The sequence below is a fragment of the Mercurialis annua genome, linkage group LG1-X, assembly GCF_937616625.2.
Source record: "Mercurialis annua linkage group LG1-X, ddMerAnnu1.2, whole genome shotgun sequence".
NCBI classification, from domain to species: Eukaryota; Viridiplantae; Streptophyta; class Magnoliopsida; order Malpighiales; family Euphorbiaceae; genus Mercurialis; species Mercurialis annua.
Window position 1 is genome coordinate 1,110,018 of NC_065570.1, and position 17,619 is coordinate 1,127,636.

The following is a 17,619-nucleotide window of genomic DNA, read 5'->3' on the forward strand; positions in this document are numbered from 1 at the left end:
TACTTTTTTTTTTTTTTTTTTTGAAATTCTGGTCTACTTTTGATTATTTAAACTTAAAAATTACTATTTTCAGCATCCTAATGAGGTTAAAGTTAAAGAGAACAAAGCAGACTATAGCAAAGGAATACAGTTCCATGAGACAAAAGGCGATATCTAGAGATTGATATCACACAAAGACGAAGTATATTATTCAATTCATTAACAATGTTTCAGCAGTACATCCATTAGTAACGCAGTTATGAGCTAAGGCAAATGTTTGTGTTACTTTAGAACAAAAATTTCACAGATTCCTTGCAATTAAGCACAACTATGAAAAGCCTATTTAAATGGAGGACCGGTGCAGGAAACATAGCTGCTTTAGGGAATATATGCTATCAGATACAGCTTCTATGAGCCCTATGGTTGGAAATATAGTCCCTGTACCAAGTTGCTGATAGCTTCTGAGTTCTCTTTAGCGTGGAAAACTCAACATGGTAGAGCCCGAACCTTACTGTATATCCATCCATCCACTCAAAGTTGTCAAGCAATGACCACGCAAAATATCCTCGTACATCTGCTCCTTTCCTGATCATATGTTCGAACACGTTACAACATAGTTAGCTTTTATGAAGGAATTCCAATATCAAGGACTAACAGTACGGAGGCGTAGGTGACGAGCACTGATACTACCTTACAGCTATTGTCAAAGACTCCAAATAGCTGTTCATGTACTCTACTCTCTTGGCATCATTGAGTAAAACTTCCATAGTGGTATTGTGACTTTCCTTCTCGCCATATCCTACGAGAACAAAAAAGTTATGTAACTTCTGATGTCCAAAGAAAGAAAAACAAATACTTCACGGAAATACGATGACAGAATTAACATCACTTGCCATTTTCTGTAATGAACATTGGTGTGTTGTTGTATCTTTCTTTAATGTACATTACTATTTGTTCCATTCCTTTTGGATAAACATATAGCCAGTCAAGTGAGGTCTACATGAGCACAAATCCCAAGTTAATCATCAAGAAGGTAAATTGTCGATTGGAGACGAGCATTGGTCACGTACGGGCTCGCCAATGAAATGTCCATCTCTTACTGCAGTCCGGAAAGCAAATCCTTCAGTCTTTGAAGCTCCTGGACCTTGTTTGCAGGAAGAAAACATGCAGTCTTTAATGTAAAAACTGTTATAGTGATTTATGCCAATGAAGTCTAGTCCGCTTTTCAGCTTCTGCAGTTCATTGCTTGAAAATGAAGGCAAGTCATCTCCGAGAATTTCACGCATTTCTGATGGATATTTTCCAAATATTATTGGATCTAGGAACCTGAAGTAGATGTTTTCGATAGTAATGTGATCTAAAAACCATTCTTTCAAAGAAATTAGAAGGACACAGATGCTTACCAATTCGGGTTATTAGCCAAAATGGTACCCAACCTTTGCACCTTGTATCAAAATGGTACCTAACCTTTAATTTGTATCAAAATGGTACCCAACCTTCTAACGTTTGTATCAAAATGGTTTTTTAAACAATTTCCGGCCACTTTTGATAATGTGGCAACCGGAAAACTAATTTTTTTATATTTTTTTCACATCCCATGACAAATAAGATTTTATATAATTTAAAAAATTAAAACGAACTCTTATTTTACATTAATAAAAAAATTATTTTTCCGGTTGCCACGACATCAAAAGTGGCTGAAAAATGTTAAAAAAACCATTTTGAAACAAATGTTACAAGGTTGGGTACCATTTTGATACAAATTAAAGGTTGGGTACCATTTTGATACAAGGTGCGAAGGTTGGGTACCATTTTGGCTAATGACCCTACCAATTCATATAGAAAGCTCGAGCTCTTTCAACTGCTAGTTTGTCTTCCATGGAATTGCTGATAGGTTCATACCATAGAGTATTTATAACGATTCCTATCCTTCCACCTTGTTCTTTCTGAATACTTATTAAGAATGTCAGATGCCAAATGATTGATAGAAAAACTTAGTTCTATAAATTATTTGCTTTCAGATTGCACTAATGAGTTTCAGGTGTGCAGAAAAATTATTCAGTCATTCTGAACATCGATAAGCACCTGGTATTTAGTTCTGTAAACGTCGACAGCAGCTGCATGAGATAGGATCATGTTATGTGCTGCAATAAAAGGCTCCCTCTCTGAATCTCCATTGCTACAGTTCCCAAATGAGCTGGAGCAATGAGCTGGTGGAAAAATTCCTGTTCTATAACTACGAATTGCAGCGACATTGGGCTCATTGAAGGTGGTCCAGTGTTTAACTCTGTTGCCAAAGGATCTGAAACAGATATCTGCAAAATATTTGAAGTCTACCCTGAAAAGTAAAACTCACATCAATTAAACCCAAGTAAGAGGCAGACTGCATAAAAATACTGCCGAGTAAGAGATCGGAATCAGATACTTACTGCACTTCAGGACTTAGCCAAGACCCGTATTTATCTTCAAGTTCCTGAGGAATGTCAAAGTGAGTCAACGACACAAAGGGTTGGATCCCTGAAACCAGGACAAAAGCAATGTTGAAAGGAAAATATGACAAAAAAACTAATTTCTGTGCTTATTTTTACTTTGTTCTACACATAATATGAACCTTTATGAAGAAGACCGTCAATGAACATGTTATAATGGTTGATTCCGGCCTGGTTTACGTTTCCGAATCTTCCATCTTGTTTCAAGCAAGACAATGATAGTTAGAGATATAATTGGTGGAACTTAAACCTCAGAAATCCATTTTCTAATGAAGAAATTATAAGCTCACTAGGTAGGATTCTTGACCATGAGATGGAGAACCGATAACTATTGACTCCAATATCTACCATTAGATCCATGTCTTCCTGTTTTTTCAAGTTCATAACACATCAACTTAGTTAGTCAGCTTTTTTTCATGTCGTTAAAATACTTCATATCAAAAATTGAGAACAGCTTTCTATTGTAAAGGAACTCGTATCGAAAATTGACAAAAAGCTGCAATTTGCAAGATGAGAACCAGATATCTGTGATAATGATCCGTAGCAACGTCTCCATTACTTCCATCTAAGATATTACCTACCAAAGAACCACCATAGCTGTTGTTATAACCATAACAAAAAAGACAAAAATTCGTTACTTGTAGAAGTTTAAAGCATCTAACCCGGCTTATGAGTAAAATTGTCCCAATTGTTAAGTCCTTTACCATCACTCATGTAAGCTCCTTCATACTGCAGAACATGAAGAAACTTATAAACCCCAACAAAAACAAACAGGGGCAAATTTTGATCTGACCTATTAATCCAATCCGAAATGATAAGACTCAAACATTGATACCTCTACAGAGAACTTTAATATTAATGTTCTAGTAAATGAAGGCAACAAAACAAAAACCTGGTAAGAAGAGGATGCAGTTCCAAAGAGAAAGCTACTTGAAAACGGAGAAGAATCCGAATTCTCTTCTAGAGAAACCGAAGTACAAGATACCGTAAGAACCGAGACGAAAACTGTTAACAACAAGAAAGCATTACACATCATCAACCAGAACTCCATAACAAACTATGCAGCTCAAAAGCATAAAGAACAGAAATATATTATCAGAATGTGTAATAATAATGTTGAGTCATCATTGTTGAGAATTGTGCCTTTGAAGCTGCTGACTGTGTCAAAAGTGTCCAGCTGTGAAGACCAAGTCTTTAGAAGATATTGCTATTATTTTGCTCTTATCGTAGGAGAGTTGTTAGTCCAGATATTTTGCTGATTTATGTTTATCTTTTCCTATTTTTTCTCAAGTTTCAGTTATGAACTTCTGTATTTAAGCAAGCTAAGTTTGATGAAATAAAGTACAACTCTCAGTTAATTCTTCTTTCAATTATTATTTCAATTCTTCTTCTTTATTTCCAACAAATTGGTATCAAAGCTCTCTTCTTGAGGGACCTATAACTGAGAGGATCTATTCTGCTGCTATGGATTCAGAATCTCCTTTTACAGCACTTGCACCACCTATCTTTAGTGGTGAAGGCTATCACATCTGGGCTGCTAGAATGGAGGCACATCTTGAGGCAAATGATCTCTGGGAAGCGGTTGAGGAGGACTACGAAGTTCCTCCCTTGCCTGCAAATCCAACCATGGCACAACTTAAGAATCACAAGGAGAAGAAAACAAGAAAATCAAAGGCTAAAGCTGTGTTGTTCACTGCTGTTTCACCCGAAATTTTTGTCAGAATTATGACAATAAAATCGGCTTTTAAGGTCTGGGATTTTCTGAAAAAAGAATATGAAGGAGATGAAAGGATTAAAGGAAGGTTCTCAATTTGATTAGAGAATTTGAGCTTCAAAAGATGAAGGATTCAGACACCATCAAAGAGTATTCTGATAGATTACTCTCCATTGCCAACAAAGTAAGGTTACTTGGATCTGAATTTTCTGATTCTAGATTGGTTCAAAAAATTCTTGTAACTGTTCCTGAAATGTTTGAAGCAACCATTTCCTCTTTGGAAAATGCTAAGGATCTGTCAAAGATTACTTTGGCAGAATTATTGAATGCTTTGCAGGCACAAGAGCAGAGGAGAATCATGAGATCTGAAGGATCTATTGAAGGTGCTTTATTTGCAAAAGCACAAACAAACCAAGGAGGTAAATGGAAAAATGACAAGAAGGAAAATTCAGGTTTTGATTCTCTAAGAACTAACGCGGGAATCAGATCTGATTTTCCTCCTTGTAAGCATTGTGGAAAGAAGGGTCATCCCCCTTTCAAGTGCTGGAGAAGGCCAGATCAGCAGTGTGAGAAATGTCAAAAAATGGGACATCATCAAAGGATCTGCAGAACCAACACTCAGCCTCAAATTGAAGCTCAAGTTGCAAACCAACAAGATGAGGAGGAGGAGGAGCAGTTATTCGTAGCCACATGCTTTGCTAGCAGCAGTCCAAGTGAGAATTGGCTCATTGACAGTGGTTGTACAAATCACATGACTTATGATGAAAATCTTTTCAAAGACCTTGACAAGTCTAAAATGTCAAGTGTCAGAATTGGCAATGGTGATCATATAGCAGTCAAAGGAAGGGGAACGGTGGCAATTGAAACTTGCACAGGTACAAAATTAATTTCAGATGTTTATTTTGTACCTAAAATTGATCAAAATTTGTTAAGTGTTGGGCAGCTACTTGAGAAGGGTTTCAAAGTAATTTTTGAAAATAAGCAATGTTTAATTAAAGATGCAAGTGACCAGGAGATTTTTAAAATCAAGATGAGTGGCAAAAGTTTTTCTCTTGATCCGATGAAGAATGAGCAGACAGCTTATTCCACAATTGCTGGCATTACTGAAACCTGGCACAAAAGATTGGGTCATTTCCACCATGCTGCAGTTTTGAACTTGCAAAGAAAAGAACTTGCCCAAGGACTGCCTCAACTGGAATCAGAATTACAAGGTTGCAAAGCCTGTCAATATGGAAAGAAAGCAAGACTTCCATTTCAGAAATCTTCATGGAGAGCAACTGAAAAGCTGCAACTCATCCACACAGATCTCGCAGGACCTCAGAGAACTCCTTCACTTCAAGGGAGTAAATATTACATAATCTTTGTTGATGACTTCACTCGCATGTGTTGGATTTATTTTCTCAGGTTTAAATCTGAAGTTGCAGGCATCTTTTGGAGATTTAAGCAATGGATTGAAAATCAAAGTGGTTGTACCATTCAAATATTGAGATCTGACAATGGCAAAGAGTATACTTCAAATCAATTCAATCAATTTTGTGAGGAAGCAGGCATTGAGCATCAACTGACAGCCCCATACACTCCACAACAAAATGGAGTGAGCGAAAGGAAGAACAGAACCATCTTTGAAATGGCAAGATGTATGATGCATGAAAAGGAGTTGCCTAAGGAATATTAGGCAGAAGCAACAAACACAGCCGTGTTCTTATTAAACAGACTTCCTACAAAGGCTGTAAATGGGAAGACTCCTTTTGAGGCATGGTATGGGTTCAAACCTAATCTGAGAAATTTAAAAATATTTGGTTGTCTGTGTTTTACTCATGTGCCAAAGATCAAGAGAGACAAACTTGATAAAAAGGCTGAACCTGGCATTTTTATAGGCTATAGCAATTCCTCTAAAGCTTATAGAATTTTTCATGTGCAATCTAATAAAATTCTAATGAGCAGAGATGTAGTGTTCATGGAGGATGATAAGTGGGACTGGAATTTAGAAAATGAAGGAGGAAAAGCTTCAATCAATTTTCTGCCCAACGAAGATGATATTGATGACCCACCTGTCAAAGGAACCAGATCACTTGCAGACATATATGCAAGATGCAATGTAGCAGTATTAGAACCAGCTGGAGTTCAAGAAGCAATGCAAGACAAAAAATGGCTTTTAGCCATGAAAGAGGAGCTGAGCATGATTGAGAAGAATCACACATGGCAACTTGTTCAAAGACCTTCAAATAGAAAGGTCATTGGAGTCAAATGGGTTTTCAGAACAAAACTCAATGCTGATGGGTCGATAAACAAGCACAAGGCTAGGCTTGTTGTGAAGGGCTATGCACAAATCTATGGCGTAGATTTTTCAGAAACTTTTGCACCTGTGGCCAGACTTGATACTATCAGATTGCTTCTTGCGGTGGCAGCTCAAAAGGGCTGGAAAGTATTTCAGTTAGATGTAAAATCTGCCTTTTTAAATGGTTTCTTGAATGAAGAGATATTTGTAGAGCAACCTGATGGTTTTGTTGTGCAGAGCCAAGAAGACAAAGTTTATCTACTAAAGAAAGCTTTATATGGCCTTAAACAGGCTCCAAGAGCATGGTACAGCCGGATTGATGAGCACTTGGTCAATTTAGGCTTCATCAAAAGCTTAAGCGAGGCAACCTTGTATGTAAGGAGTGAAGGCACTAATATTATCATTGTTTCTGTTTATGTTGATGATTTGTTAATTACAGGAAATAATGAAGAACTCATTGTCGAATTTAAGTCTGAAATGCTCAAAGAATTTGAGATGACAGATTTGGGATTGATGACCTATTTTCTGGGTCTTGAAGTAAGGCAGTGATAGGAGTAGAATACTCCTAGTATTTAGATAGTTTTCGCATCGCTTTATTGCGTTTTGACATGTGTTTTTAGGTGTTTCGATACCTTATTATGTGTGTTGGCGTTTCAGGTGATTTGGAGTGTTTGCGGAACTATTTGGGCTAAAAAGAGTGAAGAATTAAAGAAATATCAAAGTCGGAAGCTAAAGCAAAGAGTGAAAGAGAAATCAAGTTTTTTAAAGCATGTCTTGGAAGAGAAGTTCATGAGCGAAAGAGAAGCTGAGAAGCAAAAGAAACATGTGTAATTTAACACATGTCTCGACCAAGACATGGTGCTTCTCGACCAAGACATGAAGGACCATTTTGCACGAAGGGTCATCAAAGGAGCTTCTCGATCGAGAAGCTCAACTTAAATGAGCTTCTCGACCAAGACATGAGGAAAGAGAAGCTGAGAAGCAAAAGAAACATGTGTAATTTAACACATGTCTCGACCAAGACATGGTGCTTCTCGACCAAGACATGAAGGACCATTTTGCACGAAGGGTCATCAAAGGAGCTTCTCGATCGAGAAGCTCAACTTAAATGAGCTTCTCGACCAAGACATGAGGAAAAAAGCTGAAGACGAAATTTGTTTGAAGAAAGAGCTTTAAGTGGCCCACTTCCCTTTTTAGTCCAACATCTCTTGTACTAGGGTGTTTTTATTTCCCTTTTTATCCAGACTATATAAGACACTTTATATTTTAGGTTAAGATTCATTCACTTTTGTAGACAACAATTGGAATCAATCAATTCTTTCCCTTTTTGCTCTCTATTTTGGATAGAATCTTCATAGTTCTTGGTGTTCTTCATTTAATTTCCAGATTTTGCTATATTGGGAAACTTATTAAATACAAGTATTGATCTTTTAATTCAAGCTTCATTATCTTGTTCATGTGTTTTAAGTTCAATTATTACTCCAAGGTATTTATTCTTTACTCTATGCCCAATCTTTACTATTGCTTAATTAGTTATGTCATGATGATGATTAGTAGCTAAACCCCTTGTTTGGGGGTTGTTATGATTGCCATGATTGATTAGATAGGTGATTAGGGTGAGGGTTTATGGGTGATGTTGGTTGTTGTGCTTCTTGAGCTTAATGCTTAGAATAGGTTGGCCTCTTATTCTTTGCTATGTGGTTTAATTAGGAGAACGAGAGTTAACTAATTAGACTATACCTAGGGGAGTACATGCTTTAGACCTAGATGCATTAGCATGATCTAGGGCTATTTTGGTTGTGGAGTTTGCTTGATTAGTTGGCTTTATTAACTCTCTTGAAATTTATGAGCACGAGAGTGGATTAGATTTCGGGATTGTTAATCAAGTTTCGACTCTTTCAATTCCGGCTCGAGAGAGCGGAATTGATTCCGTAGAATAGCTTGACCCGACCTTAGTTCCCATCACCTTAACCCAAACTACTTAGATATGACTTTGGCATGACTAGCAACCTCTAAACGCCTTTTTCCTATTGTTTTATCCCGTTTGTTAATTAAGTGCTTTAGTTTTTAATTGCTTAAAGTGTTAATTTCACTAGTTTAAAATTCCGTAGCCATTACTATAATTCTAATTGATCGTTGCTTTCCGAATTGAATTTCCAATTACGTGTTCGCTCACTTTAAACCTCTTGTCTTCGTGGGATCGATTCCGTATTTCCGGATTACTACAAGTTAGTATTTTTGCTAACAAGTGTGCGAAGCGTTTTTAAAATAGCTTCTCGATCGAGAAGCACTTTTAAGTGATGCTTCTCGATCGAGAAGCACACTGCTGGGGCAAAAAGGAACCTTTCAAAAACTGAATTATTTGTCACACTTTGGCACTTTTTCATAAGAATTAAGTTTTTGGGCATGACACCACTTTTATTTGAGCATGTTTTGAGCCTAATTGTCTTTTGTGAGTGTCCGTTGCATGCCTAATTCCTAGAACTTGCTCGGTGTCCGTTCGAGACTATATGGTTGAGTGTCGATAACTAGATGAGTATGGCATTAGGATTACCCCATTTTCTTAAAACCACTTAAAAGCCTACCCTTTACCATTAGATTACACCCTTTGAGCCTTAGCCAAATTGTTTATTGGTTTCACCACACTTTCACACATTGTATCCCTTCAACATTTTACCTCTAAAAACACCCCAATTTGACTTGATTAACTTAAAATTGAAAAAAAAAAAAAAAAAAAAATTGATTCTAGCTTGTTGAAAAAGAAAGAAAATGTGAACAAGTGCTTAAAAGAAAGAAAATGTGAACAAGTGCTTAAAAGAAAGAAAATGTGAACAAGTGCTTAAAAGAAAGAAAATGTGAAAACAAACTTAGATGCCAAGAAAAGAAAAGAAAAGAGAATAAGAAAAGCATGAAAAAGAAAACAAAGAAAATAAACAAAGGCATTCAAAGATTGAAAAGTTCACAAGTGCGGAAAATTTCGAGCTAGATCGAAAGTTAGTAGTGTTTTATAAGTAAGTTTTCAAGTCAAGTTGTAGCCATATTTATCCATTTTTTTTACCTACCCCTAACCCTTAGCCAAGTTACAACCCTTAACAAGTCCATATGATAGTTGTTGATTACCGAACTAAGTAGTGGAGTCCGGGACTAAGAGCAAGCCTATGGTGAATTTGCATATGTATTGAGCTTTACTTTCGCACCCGAAACACTTGAGTGTTAGAGTGATCCCTTGTGAGGAATGATGCCCTTACTTGATGCTTATGAACATAGTGCCATGATTTGCTAATTTTGATTAACCAATGTGTTGCATTTCCCGTAGATGATGGTAAGCTCGAGATTGTTTGACATAATGCCATATCATTAGTAGTCTCATTGTCATCGGGATATGTCATTATAATTGCATTCGTCATTTGTTTGCATCGCTTTTGGTTGATGATATTAGACGATTGCATTTGTAACTTCATTGATTGGGAATTCGTTGTTGACATTTGTTCATAATTGCCAAGGTTGTTGATTGTGTTAGTAGTAAGATTCATTTCTTGCTTGAGGACAAGCAAGGGTTTAGTGTGAGGAGGTTTGATAGGAGTAGAATACTCCTAGTATTTAGATAGTTTTCGCATCGCTTTATTGCGTTTTGACATGTGTTTTTAGGTGTTTCGATACCTTATTATGTGTGTTGGCGTTTCAGGTGATTTGGAGTGTTTGCGGAACTATTTGGGCTAAAAAGAGTGAAGAATTAAAGAAATATCAAAGTCGGAAGCTAAAGCAAAGAGTGAAAGAGAAATCAAGTTTTTTAAAGCATGTCTTGGAAGAGAAGTTCATGAGCGAAAGAGAAGCTGAGAAGCAAAAGAAACATGTGTAATTTAACACATGTCTCGACCAAGACATGGTGCTTCTCGACCAAGACATGAAGGACCATTTTGCACGAAGGGTCATCAAAGGAGCTTCTCGATCGAGAAGCTCAACTTAAATGAGCTTCTCGACCAAGACATGAGGAAAAAAGCTGAAGACGAAATTTGTTTGAAGAAAGAGCTTTAAGTGGCCCACTTCCCTTTTTAGCCCAACATCTCTTGTACTAGGGTGTTTTTATTTCCCTTTTTATCCAGACTATATAAGACACTTTATATTTTAGGTTAAGATTCATTCACTTTTGTAGACAACAATTGGAATCAATCAATTCTTTCCCTTTTTGCTCTCTATTTTGGATAGAATCTTCATAGTTCTTGGTGTTCTTCATTTAATTTCCAGATTTTGCTATATTGGGAAACTTATTAAATACAAGTATTGATCTTTTAATTCAAGCTTCATTATCTTGTTCATGTGTTTTAAGTTCAATTATTACTCCAAGGTATTTATTCTTTACTCTATGCCCAATCTTTACTATTGCTTAATTAGTTATGTCATGATGATGATTAGTAGCTAAACCCCTTGTTTGGGGGTTGTTATGATTGCCATGATTGATTAGATAGGTGATTAGGGTGAGGGTTTATGGGTGATGTTGGTTGTTGTGCTTCTTGAGCTTAATGCTTAGAATAGGTTGGCCTCTTATTCTTTGCTATGTGGTTTAATTAGGAGAACGAGAGTTAACTAATTAGACTATACCTAGGGGAGTACATGCTTTAGACCTAGATGCATTAGCATGATCTAGGGCTATTTTGGTTGTGGAGTTTGCTTGATTAGTTGGCTTTATTAACTCTCTTGAAATTTATGAGCACGAGAGTGGATTAGATTTCGGGATTGTTAATCAAATTTCGACTCTTTCAATTCCGGCTCGAGAGAGCGGAATTGATTCCGTAGAATAGCTTGACCCGACCTTAGTTCCCATCACCTTAACCCAAACTACTTAGATATGACTTTGGCATGACTAGCAACCTCTAAACGCCTTTTTCCTATTGTTTTATCCCGTTTGTTAATTAAGTGCTTTAGTTTTTAATTGCTTAAAGTGTTAATTTCACTAGTTTAAAATTCCGTAGCCATTACTATAATTCTAATTGATCGTTGCTTTCCGAATTGAATTTCCAATTACGTGTTCGCTCACTTTAAACCTCTTGTCTTCGTGGGATCGATTCCGTATTTCCGGATTACTACAAGTTAGTATTTTTGCTAACAGGCAGCAGAGGAATGAGATTTTTATCAGTCAGAGGAAATATGCCAAGGAAATCTTGAAGAAATTTCATATGGAAAATTGTAAGGCTACAGAAACTCCTATGCAAGCAAGAGTGAAGTTTTGCAAAGATGACGGGTCTGCTAAAGTGGATGAGAATCTTTACAGAAGCCTGATTGGTTGTCTCATGTACCTCGCAGCTTCGAGGCCTGACATAGTGCAAGCTGTAAGTCTTCTCTCTAGATTCATGCATTGTGCAAGTGAAGAACACATGCAGGCTGCTAAAAGAATTCTCAGATATGTGAAAGGGACTATTGATTATGGTATCAAGTATGCCAAAAGCGATCAATTTCAGCTAATTGGCTTTTCGGATAGTGATTGGGCAGGATCCATGGATGATATGAAGAGCACAACTGGTTTCTGTTTTAGTCTTGGTTCAGGTGTAATTAATTGGTGCTCAAAGAAACAAGAAATTGTTGCTCAAAGTACTGCAGAGGCTGAATTCATTGCTGCAACAGTTGCAGCAAATCAGGCCATTTGGTTGAGGAAAATACTTCATGATTTGAGTTTGAAACAACAAGAGCCTACACAAGTCTTTGTCGATAATCAGGCTGCAATCTCAATTTCTTCTAATCCAGTATTCCATGGCAAGACAAAGCATTTTAAGATCAAATTTTACTTTCTCAGAGAGATTCAAAAGGAAGGAGAAGTGTCATTGATTTATTGCAGATCAGAAGATCAAATTGCTGATGTGTTCACCAAAGCTTTACCTACAAGTAAGTTTGAAGAATTGAAGTTGAAGATGGGAGTATGCAGCTTCAATGGCAAGGAGGAGTGTTGAGAATTGTGCCTTTGAAGCTGCTGACTGTGTCAAAAGTGTCCAGCTGTGAAGACCAAGTCTTTAGAAGATATTGCTATTATTTTGCTCTTATCGTAGGAGAGTTGTTAGTCCAGATATTTTGCTGATTTATGTTTATGTTTTCCTATTTTTTCTCAAGTTTCAGTTATGAACTTCTGTATTTAAGCAAGCTAAGTTTGATGAAATAAAGTACAACTCTCAGTTAATTCTTCTTTCAATTCTTCTTCTTTATTTCCAACAATCATCACCACATATCTAATTGGACACTAATAATATAAAGTATGAACAAAAGAGGAAAAGGCAGTGATGTGACATTAATTATAAAGAAAAATATAAACAAAACAGAATATAAATGAGATGATCTAAGGTGGGGTTTCTATCTTCAAAAATTGACTAATAATTACATAGAAATCACATTCCTTAGATTTTGCATATCCTTTAGACTGTTTAATACAGCATTAAATTTCCCTCAAAAAAAAAACACAGCATTAAATTAAGGACAACTTTTGTAACAGAAATTGAATTAGAAAATTACCCAAGAAGGCCAAATTTGTAAGCTTTTACAGCAACCCATTAGCTGAAATAGAAAAAAGATGTCACCTTTGCTTTAAATTGTGTTTGGTTTCATTGGATCTTGATGATTGCGGCAGGAAAAGTTTCAATTTTTTTTTAGTAAAAGGTCAATATGGTTCCGGAACTTGTCACTTAGGGTCAATAATTCACTTCAACTATTTTGATCAATCAAGGGCAATACTTTTGATTTCTTGGGTCACTTAAGGATAATACTTTCTATTTTTAGGTTAATTAATGAATCCCTGAACTTGTTCTATTGTATAACTTTGTCTTTAATTGATCCAGAAATAGAGAGTATTGTCCAGAATGGTTGAAAATGAGTTATTTGATCTTGAGTCACAAGTTCGAGGATCGAATTGACTCTTTGCTCGTTCTTTTTTAACTGAGAACTAAATATAGTTTGAAAGATTTTATAAGGTTTAAAGGAAATTGCTGCTTATGTTTCAGGACCTTGTATAATCATAATTATAGTTTCATCATGATTAAGCAAATAGATGTATGCAAAAACTGAAATCATACACCAAGGAAAATTCAAAAAATCTGAAATCTTTTTTTATTGTAATTATGCATTAACATGATCTCCAATTTCTCTTTATTGACAGGCAAAATATAAACTTAATTAGCCCTCAGTAATTGTAGGATGATATATTAAGCATCACTTTTTCTCTTTATGACAAAAGAAACTCAGATGCAACTCTGTGTGACTGTCCAAATGCCATCATCAATAACCATTCCGGACAAACTGGTTCGTTCATTTCCGAACTCTTCTATCTTCTAATGTTTACAGTCAAAAATCTTCGGAGATATCCGACTCTTTCACTGCTTCGCCTGTTCAAATGTACATCAATATTTAATGTCAGACATGTTCAAACTCACTGGCCCTTGTTCTCTTTAATTTACACCGTCTCTAAGAAAATTGAAAGGCTATTTGTCTCTACACAGACAAGTTGGCAAGTTGTCCAAGCATGTTCAAAAGGCAATTTGGTCCCCCTCAAAGATAAAAATAAACCTCACGTTTCTAACAGTTTAATTTTACTTGCGAAAAGGATCATTCCGACTCTGGAATTTATGAGGCAGGCTCGTATAAATCAAACTTAGCATATTTTGATAATTTAATCCGTGAGTCTCCAAAATAAGTCATGTATTTTCAGAACAGGTGAAAAGAATTTCAACATGCTTATGCATAATTGAGCTTATTCTAGAGAATTACCAAGTTTGACTTATATGAACGCGGTCCACAAGTTCAAAGACCGGGATGACTCTATACTCAATTTAACTTGAGTAATGGGGATAATATATATACCTGTGAATACAAGAAAGTGCCAAGAATTGCAATGGCAGCTCCAAGGGCATTGACAGGTTGGACAGGGGTGTGGAAGATGATAATAGACGAGACTATAACCGATATCCGCTTCATCGTGTTTCCAATGCTAAATGTCAATGGAGAAATCTGATCAAGGGACATATACGAAACTTGATTGTATAAGTGATAGAATATGCTCTGAGCCGCCACCCACCTGCGTCAATTCCAAGCCACAAACATTTTTTGTTAATAAAATATCGAAATCTATCACATCGCTATCGATCTCCACTTTAATTCTGAGCAGAAAGGATCTAAAGAATCATCCCTTTTGTGAGACATGTGACTGGATGATAATGAGATCTTATAGATTTTGAATGACTGGTTCATATCACTTAAAGATCATAGGTGATATAGTTGTAGACACAACATTATGTCATCATATAGTTGTAGACACAACATTATGTCATCATCAGAGACTCGGAAACCAAGCTAAAAACAGCATAAAACAAAGCATTCCAGCTACCAAAAGGGAATAGCATGTATCCGAAACGGAAACGCTGAAATGGAAACCGCCGAAAGGCCCGAAACGGAAAATGTCGAAATGTAAGACTCAATAAGTTTCCGTTTAGCACGTAGGTTCTAGAAGAATGCTTATCATCGTGACATCCATAATCCGTGTTATGAAGTCATCACTAACAGCTTGATTATTGCTTCAATATCTCACAAGCAGGATGATTTAAAGCAACTTAGTTCATAATTTCTCTAATTAATTGTTAATTACCGACTTTGCAATGAAAGATTACAAACAAAAAAGTATGAGATAGTACTAATTACCAAACAAAATTAGGTCCAATTTGAGCAACAGCAGTTTGCCATCCAGCAGCCCACATCTGAGGACCCTCCATAGCAATTGCAAAAGGAGTAAGAATCAACAGAGACAACATAGACAGACAAGCATAGTAATTCATCCCACTAACAGACTTCCCATTCATCCCCTTCTTCGAGAAAATGTTGCGAAAAACAAACGCCAAGTTCGATATCATAGCCCCCATAAACCCTGAGAACACCAAAAAACAAACATAAATCAGACTTCGAACACTATAACTCACTTCAAAAACAACAAAGATTTCACAATGTTACAAAATAAACAGAGTATTCATACCAGTCATGTTGAAATTGAGCTCAGTGAAAGCTGATAAAGCACAACCTCCAATAATTGGAAGAAGTGACAAATAAACCGGTAAAGCAAACGTCTCGCCCAACAGAAACCTCGAAACCAAGACGCTAAAAGCCGGTTCGCCACTCTTGATAATATGTGTGAATGAAACCGCAACTTTAGACATACTTACAGTAGCAGCCACATGACCAATCGTATGAGCCACAGCAACCTAACAAAAAAACATAGATTCAATCAGAAGCAGCGGCGGACTCAAATTTTTTTTATAAGGTGGACAAGATTATATTGAAAGTTTATCAGACGGACGAAATTGACAAAACATATTTTTTAACACGATCGGTGCTATAAATTTTAAGACGGAAAAACTATACGTACAGGAAGCAGAGTTTTCCAGAATTCAGAGTCAGTTTCGGGAGCATCGGCAAGCCTTGTAGCCCAAGAAATGAGCATCATAAGAGACCCGCAAGCCAGGGAGAGAGTAGAAGTGAGCCATGGATAAGGAAAAGCATTCAAAACCTTCTTATTATAAATATTAAACACAACGTTCAAAGCCCACCAAGTCGCGAAGTAAACTCCCATTTTAATCTTCTGTTTCGCCTCTTCGTCGGGCAGCTCAATGTTAATGTCGAGCGGTCTTGACCTGTCAGCCTCGTAAGCATTGCAAACTGTTAACAAGTTTTTCTTTTCTCGGGTCGTTTTCTTGGAAAATGAGAAGTTTTCGAGTGAGGAAATGTGAAGTGGCTTTGGGGAGACAGTACTAGAAAACAACATTTTAGCGACGGATTTTAGTGACGGACCGTAGAATTGAGGTTTATGAAGTGGAGTTGTTTTGGGAAGGAAAAATGATGATGAAGTGAAGGAAGTGTGGGAGTGATCTAGTGAAGAGATCATGTTGTTCATGTTCAAGTTGTGAGAATTAAATAATGTGTGGACCGTTGTGTTGTTTTGATTGAAGAAAAATAAATGAAAGAATGAGAGATGTAATGGACGATTGATTCTTTGGAGAAGAAAGGTTATAGCAGAAGGGGTTTATATAGGGAGAGAAATTTGTAAGTTGAAAGGGTGGGATTGATTCCATACAAACAAAACGAATCAAATCTAAATTTTAGTATTTTTTTAATATTAAATCAAGTTTACAAAATATTTTAAACTAAATTTAATCAAACCAATCGGTTTGATTGGTTCTTAACTTGATTCGGTTTGAACTATAAACGAGCTGGTACTTTTATTTTTTAAAACATATTTGAGCCAAAACATCGAATTATTTTATAATGTCAAACTAAACTGAATTTATCAATTTGGTTCAGCTATTTAATTTCTATTCAGATTTGAGAAGGGATGAGTATGGTTTGGTCTTATTCGATTCGATTTGATAAAGTAAGTTATTTTAACTAAATCAAAATGAATTTTGGTTTGGACTTTTTTGGATAATTATTTAATTTAGTTTTTTTTTTTATTAATTACGGATTGTTCTTAAAAAAAAATTGGAACCACATTCTTTTGAGATTTGTGAGAGATTGTAGCAAAATCAATAATTTCAAATCTTGCTCATGAAACTCAATTTTCACATTTGAAATATGAGCAAAGGGTCAATCCGGTCTCTTAATTTGTAACTCAAGTTCATATAACTTATCTCAACCATTTTGATCAATTTATTGTTGAGTTAATTGAAGATTAAATTATTAAAATTAAGTTTAGGATTGAGATGACCTGATTTTGTCATTAACTAATCCAAATAAACTAACACTGTCTTTAACTGACCTAAAAACTTGAAAGAAAAAAAATATCTTTAATCGACCAAAATGGATAAAAAAAAATAGTTATTTAACTCTAAGTTGCAAATTCAGGGACCGAAATGACATTTTTCTCTCTCAAATGGTGTTGTATCAACTTGATAGAACGTGTCAAACTCGTTTAAATTTCAAAATAAAATACAAACAAATAATGAGAAATTAATCAACTGTTTCTTCCCACCAACTATTACAAATTGATTGATGGAATCTTTTTCCTAAAAATTGCTCTTTTTCCCCACAATTGATATTTTTTTCCACTTTAATTTCCCACAAACACAAGCTAACCGTCAATTGTTCTGAGCGCAAAATGCCATTTACAAAATTAGAATTGTATTATGGCATATGGGTCCAAT

General features: G+C 35.9%; 2 protein-coding genes across 5 annotated transcripts; both read right to left on the reverse strand.

The window, feature by feature from the left end:
- Positions 1-135: 135 nt before the first annotated feature.
- On the reverse strand, positions 136-13,066 carry LOC126659333 (beta-glucosidase 47). Of its 4 annotated transcripts, XM_050352729.2 has the most exons (13): positions 12,956-13,066; positions 3,361-3,473; positions 3,131-3,197; positions 2,987-3,045; positions 2,759-2,834; positions 2,591-2,665; positions 2,409-2,496; positions 2,065-2,317; positions 1,810-1,925; positions 1,050-1,305; positions 873-975; positions 670-778; positions 136-564 (listed from the first exon to the last, which is right to left on the reverse strand). In XM_050352729.2, exons 3-13 carry the CDS (start codon positions 3,180-3,182, stop codon positions 375-377), a joined length of 1,377 nt encoding a protein of 458 aa, XP_050208686.1. In that variant the 5' UTR covers positions 3,183-3,197; positions 3,361-3,473; positions 12,956-13,066; the 3' UTR covers positions 136-374. The 4 variants fall into 4 exon arrangements, with proteins under 4 accessions (XP_050208686.1, XP_050208684.1, XP_055961233.1 ...); XM_050352727.2 differs by lacking the exon at positions 12,956-13,066 and having other exon boundaries at positions 3,361-3,595; XM_056105258.1 differs by lacking the exons at positions 670-778; positions 12,956-13,066 and having other exon boundaries at positions 3,361-3,596.
- Positions 13,067-13,523: 457 nt separating this feature from the next.
- LOC126666216 (glucose-6-phosphate/phosphate translocator 2, chloroplastic) lies at positions 13,524-16,483 on the reverse strand. Its single transcript, XM_050359221.2, has 5 exons — positions 15,849-16,483; positions 15,459-15,684; positions 15,131-15,353; positions 14,297-14,510; positions 13,524-13,821 (listed from the first exon to the last, which is right to left on the reverse strand). Exons 1-5 carry the CDS (start codon positions 16,371-16,373, stop codon positions 13,810-13,812), a joined length of 1,200 nt encoding a protein of 399 aa, XP_050215178.1. The 5' UTR covers positions 16,374-16,483; the 3' UTR covers positions 13,524-13,809.
- Positions 16,484-17,619: the final 1,136 nt, after the last annotated feature.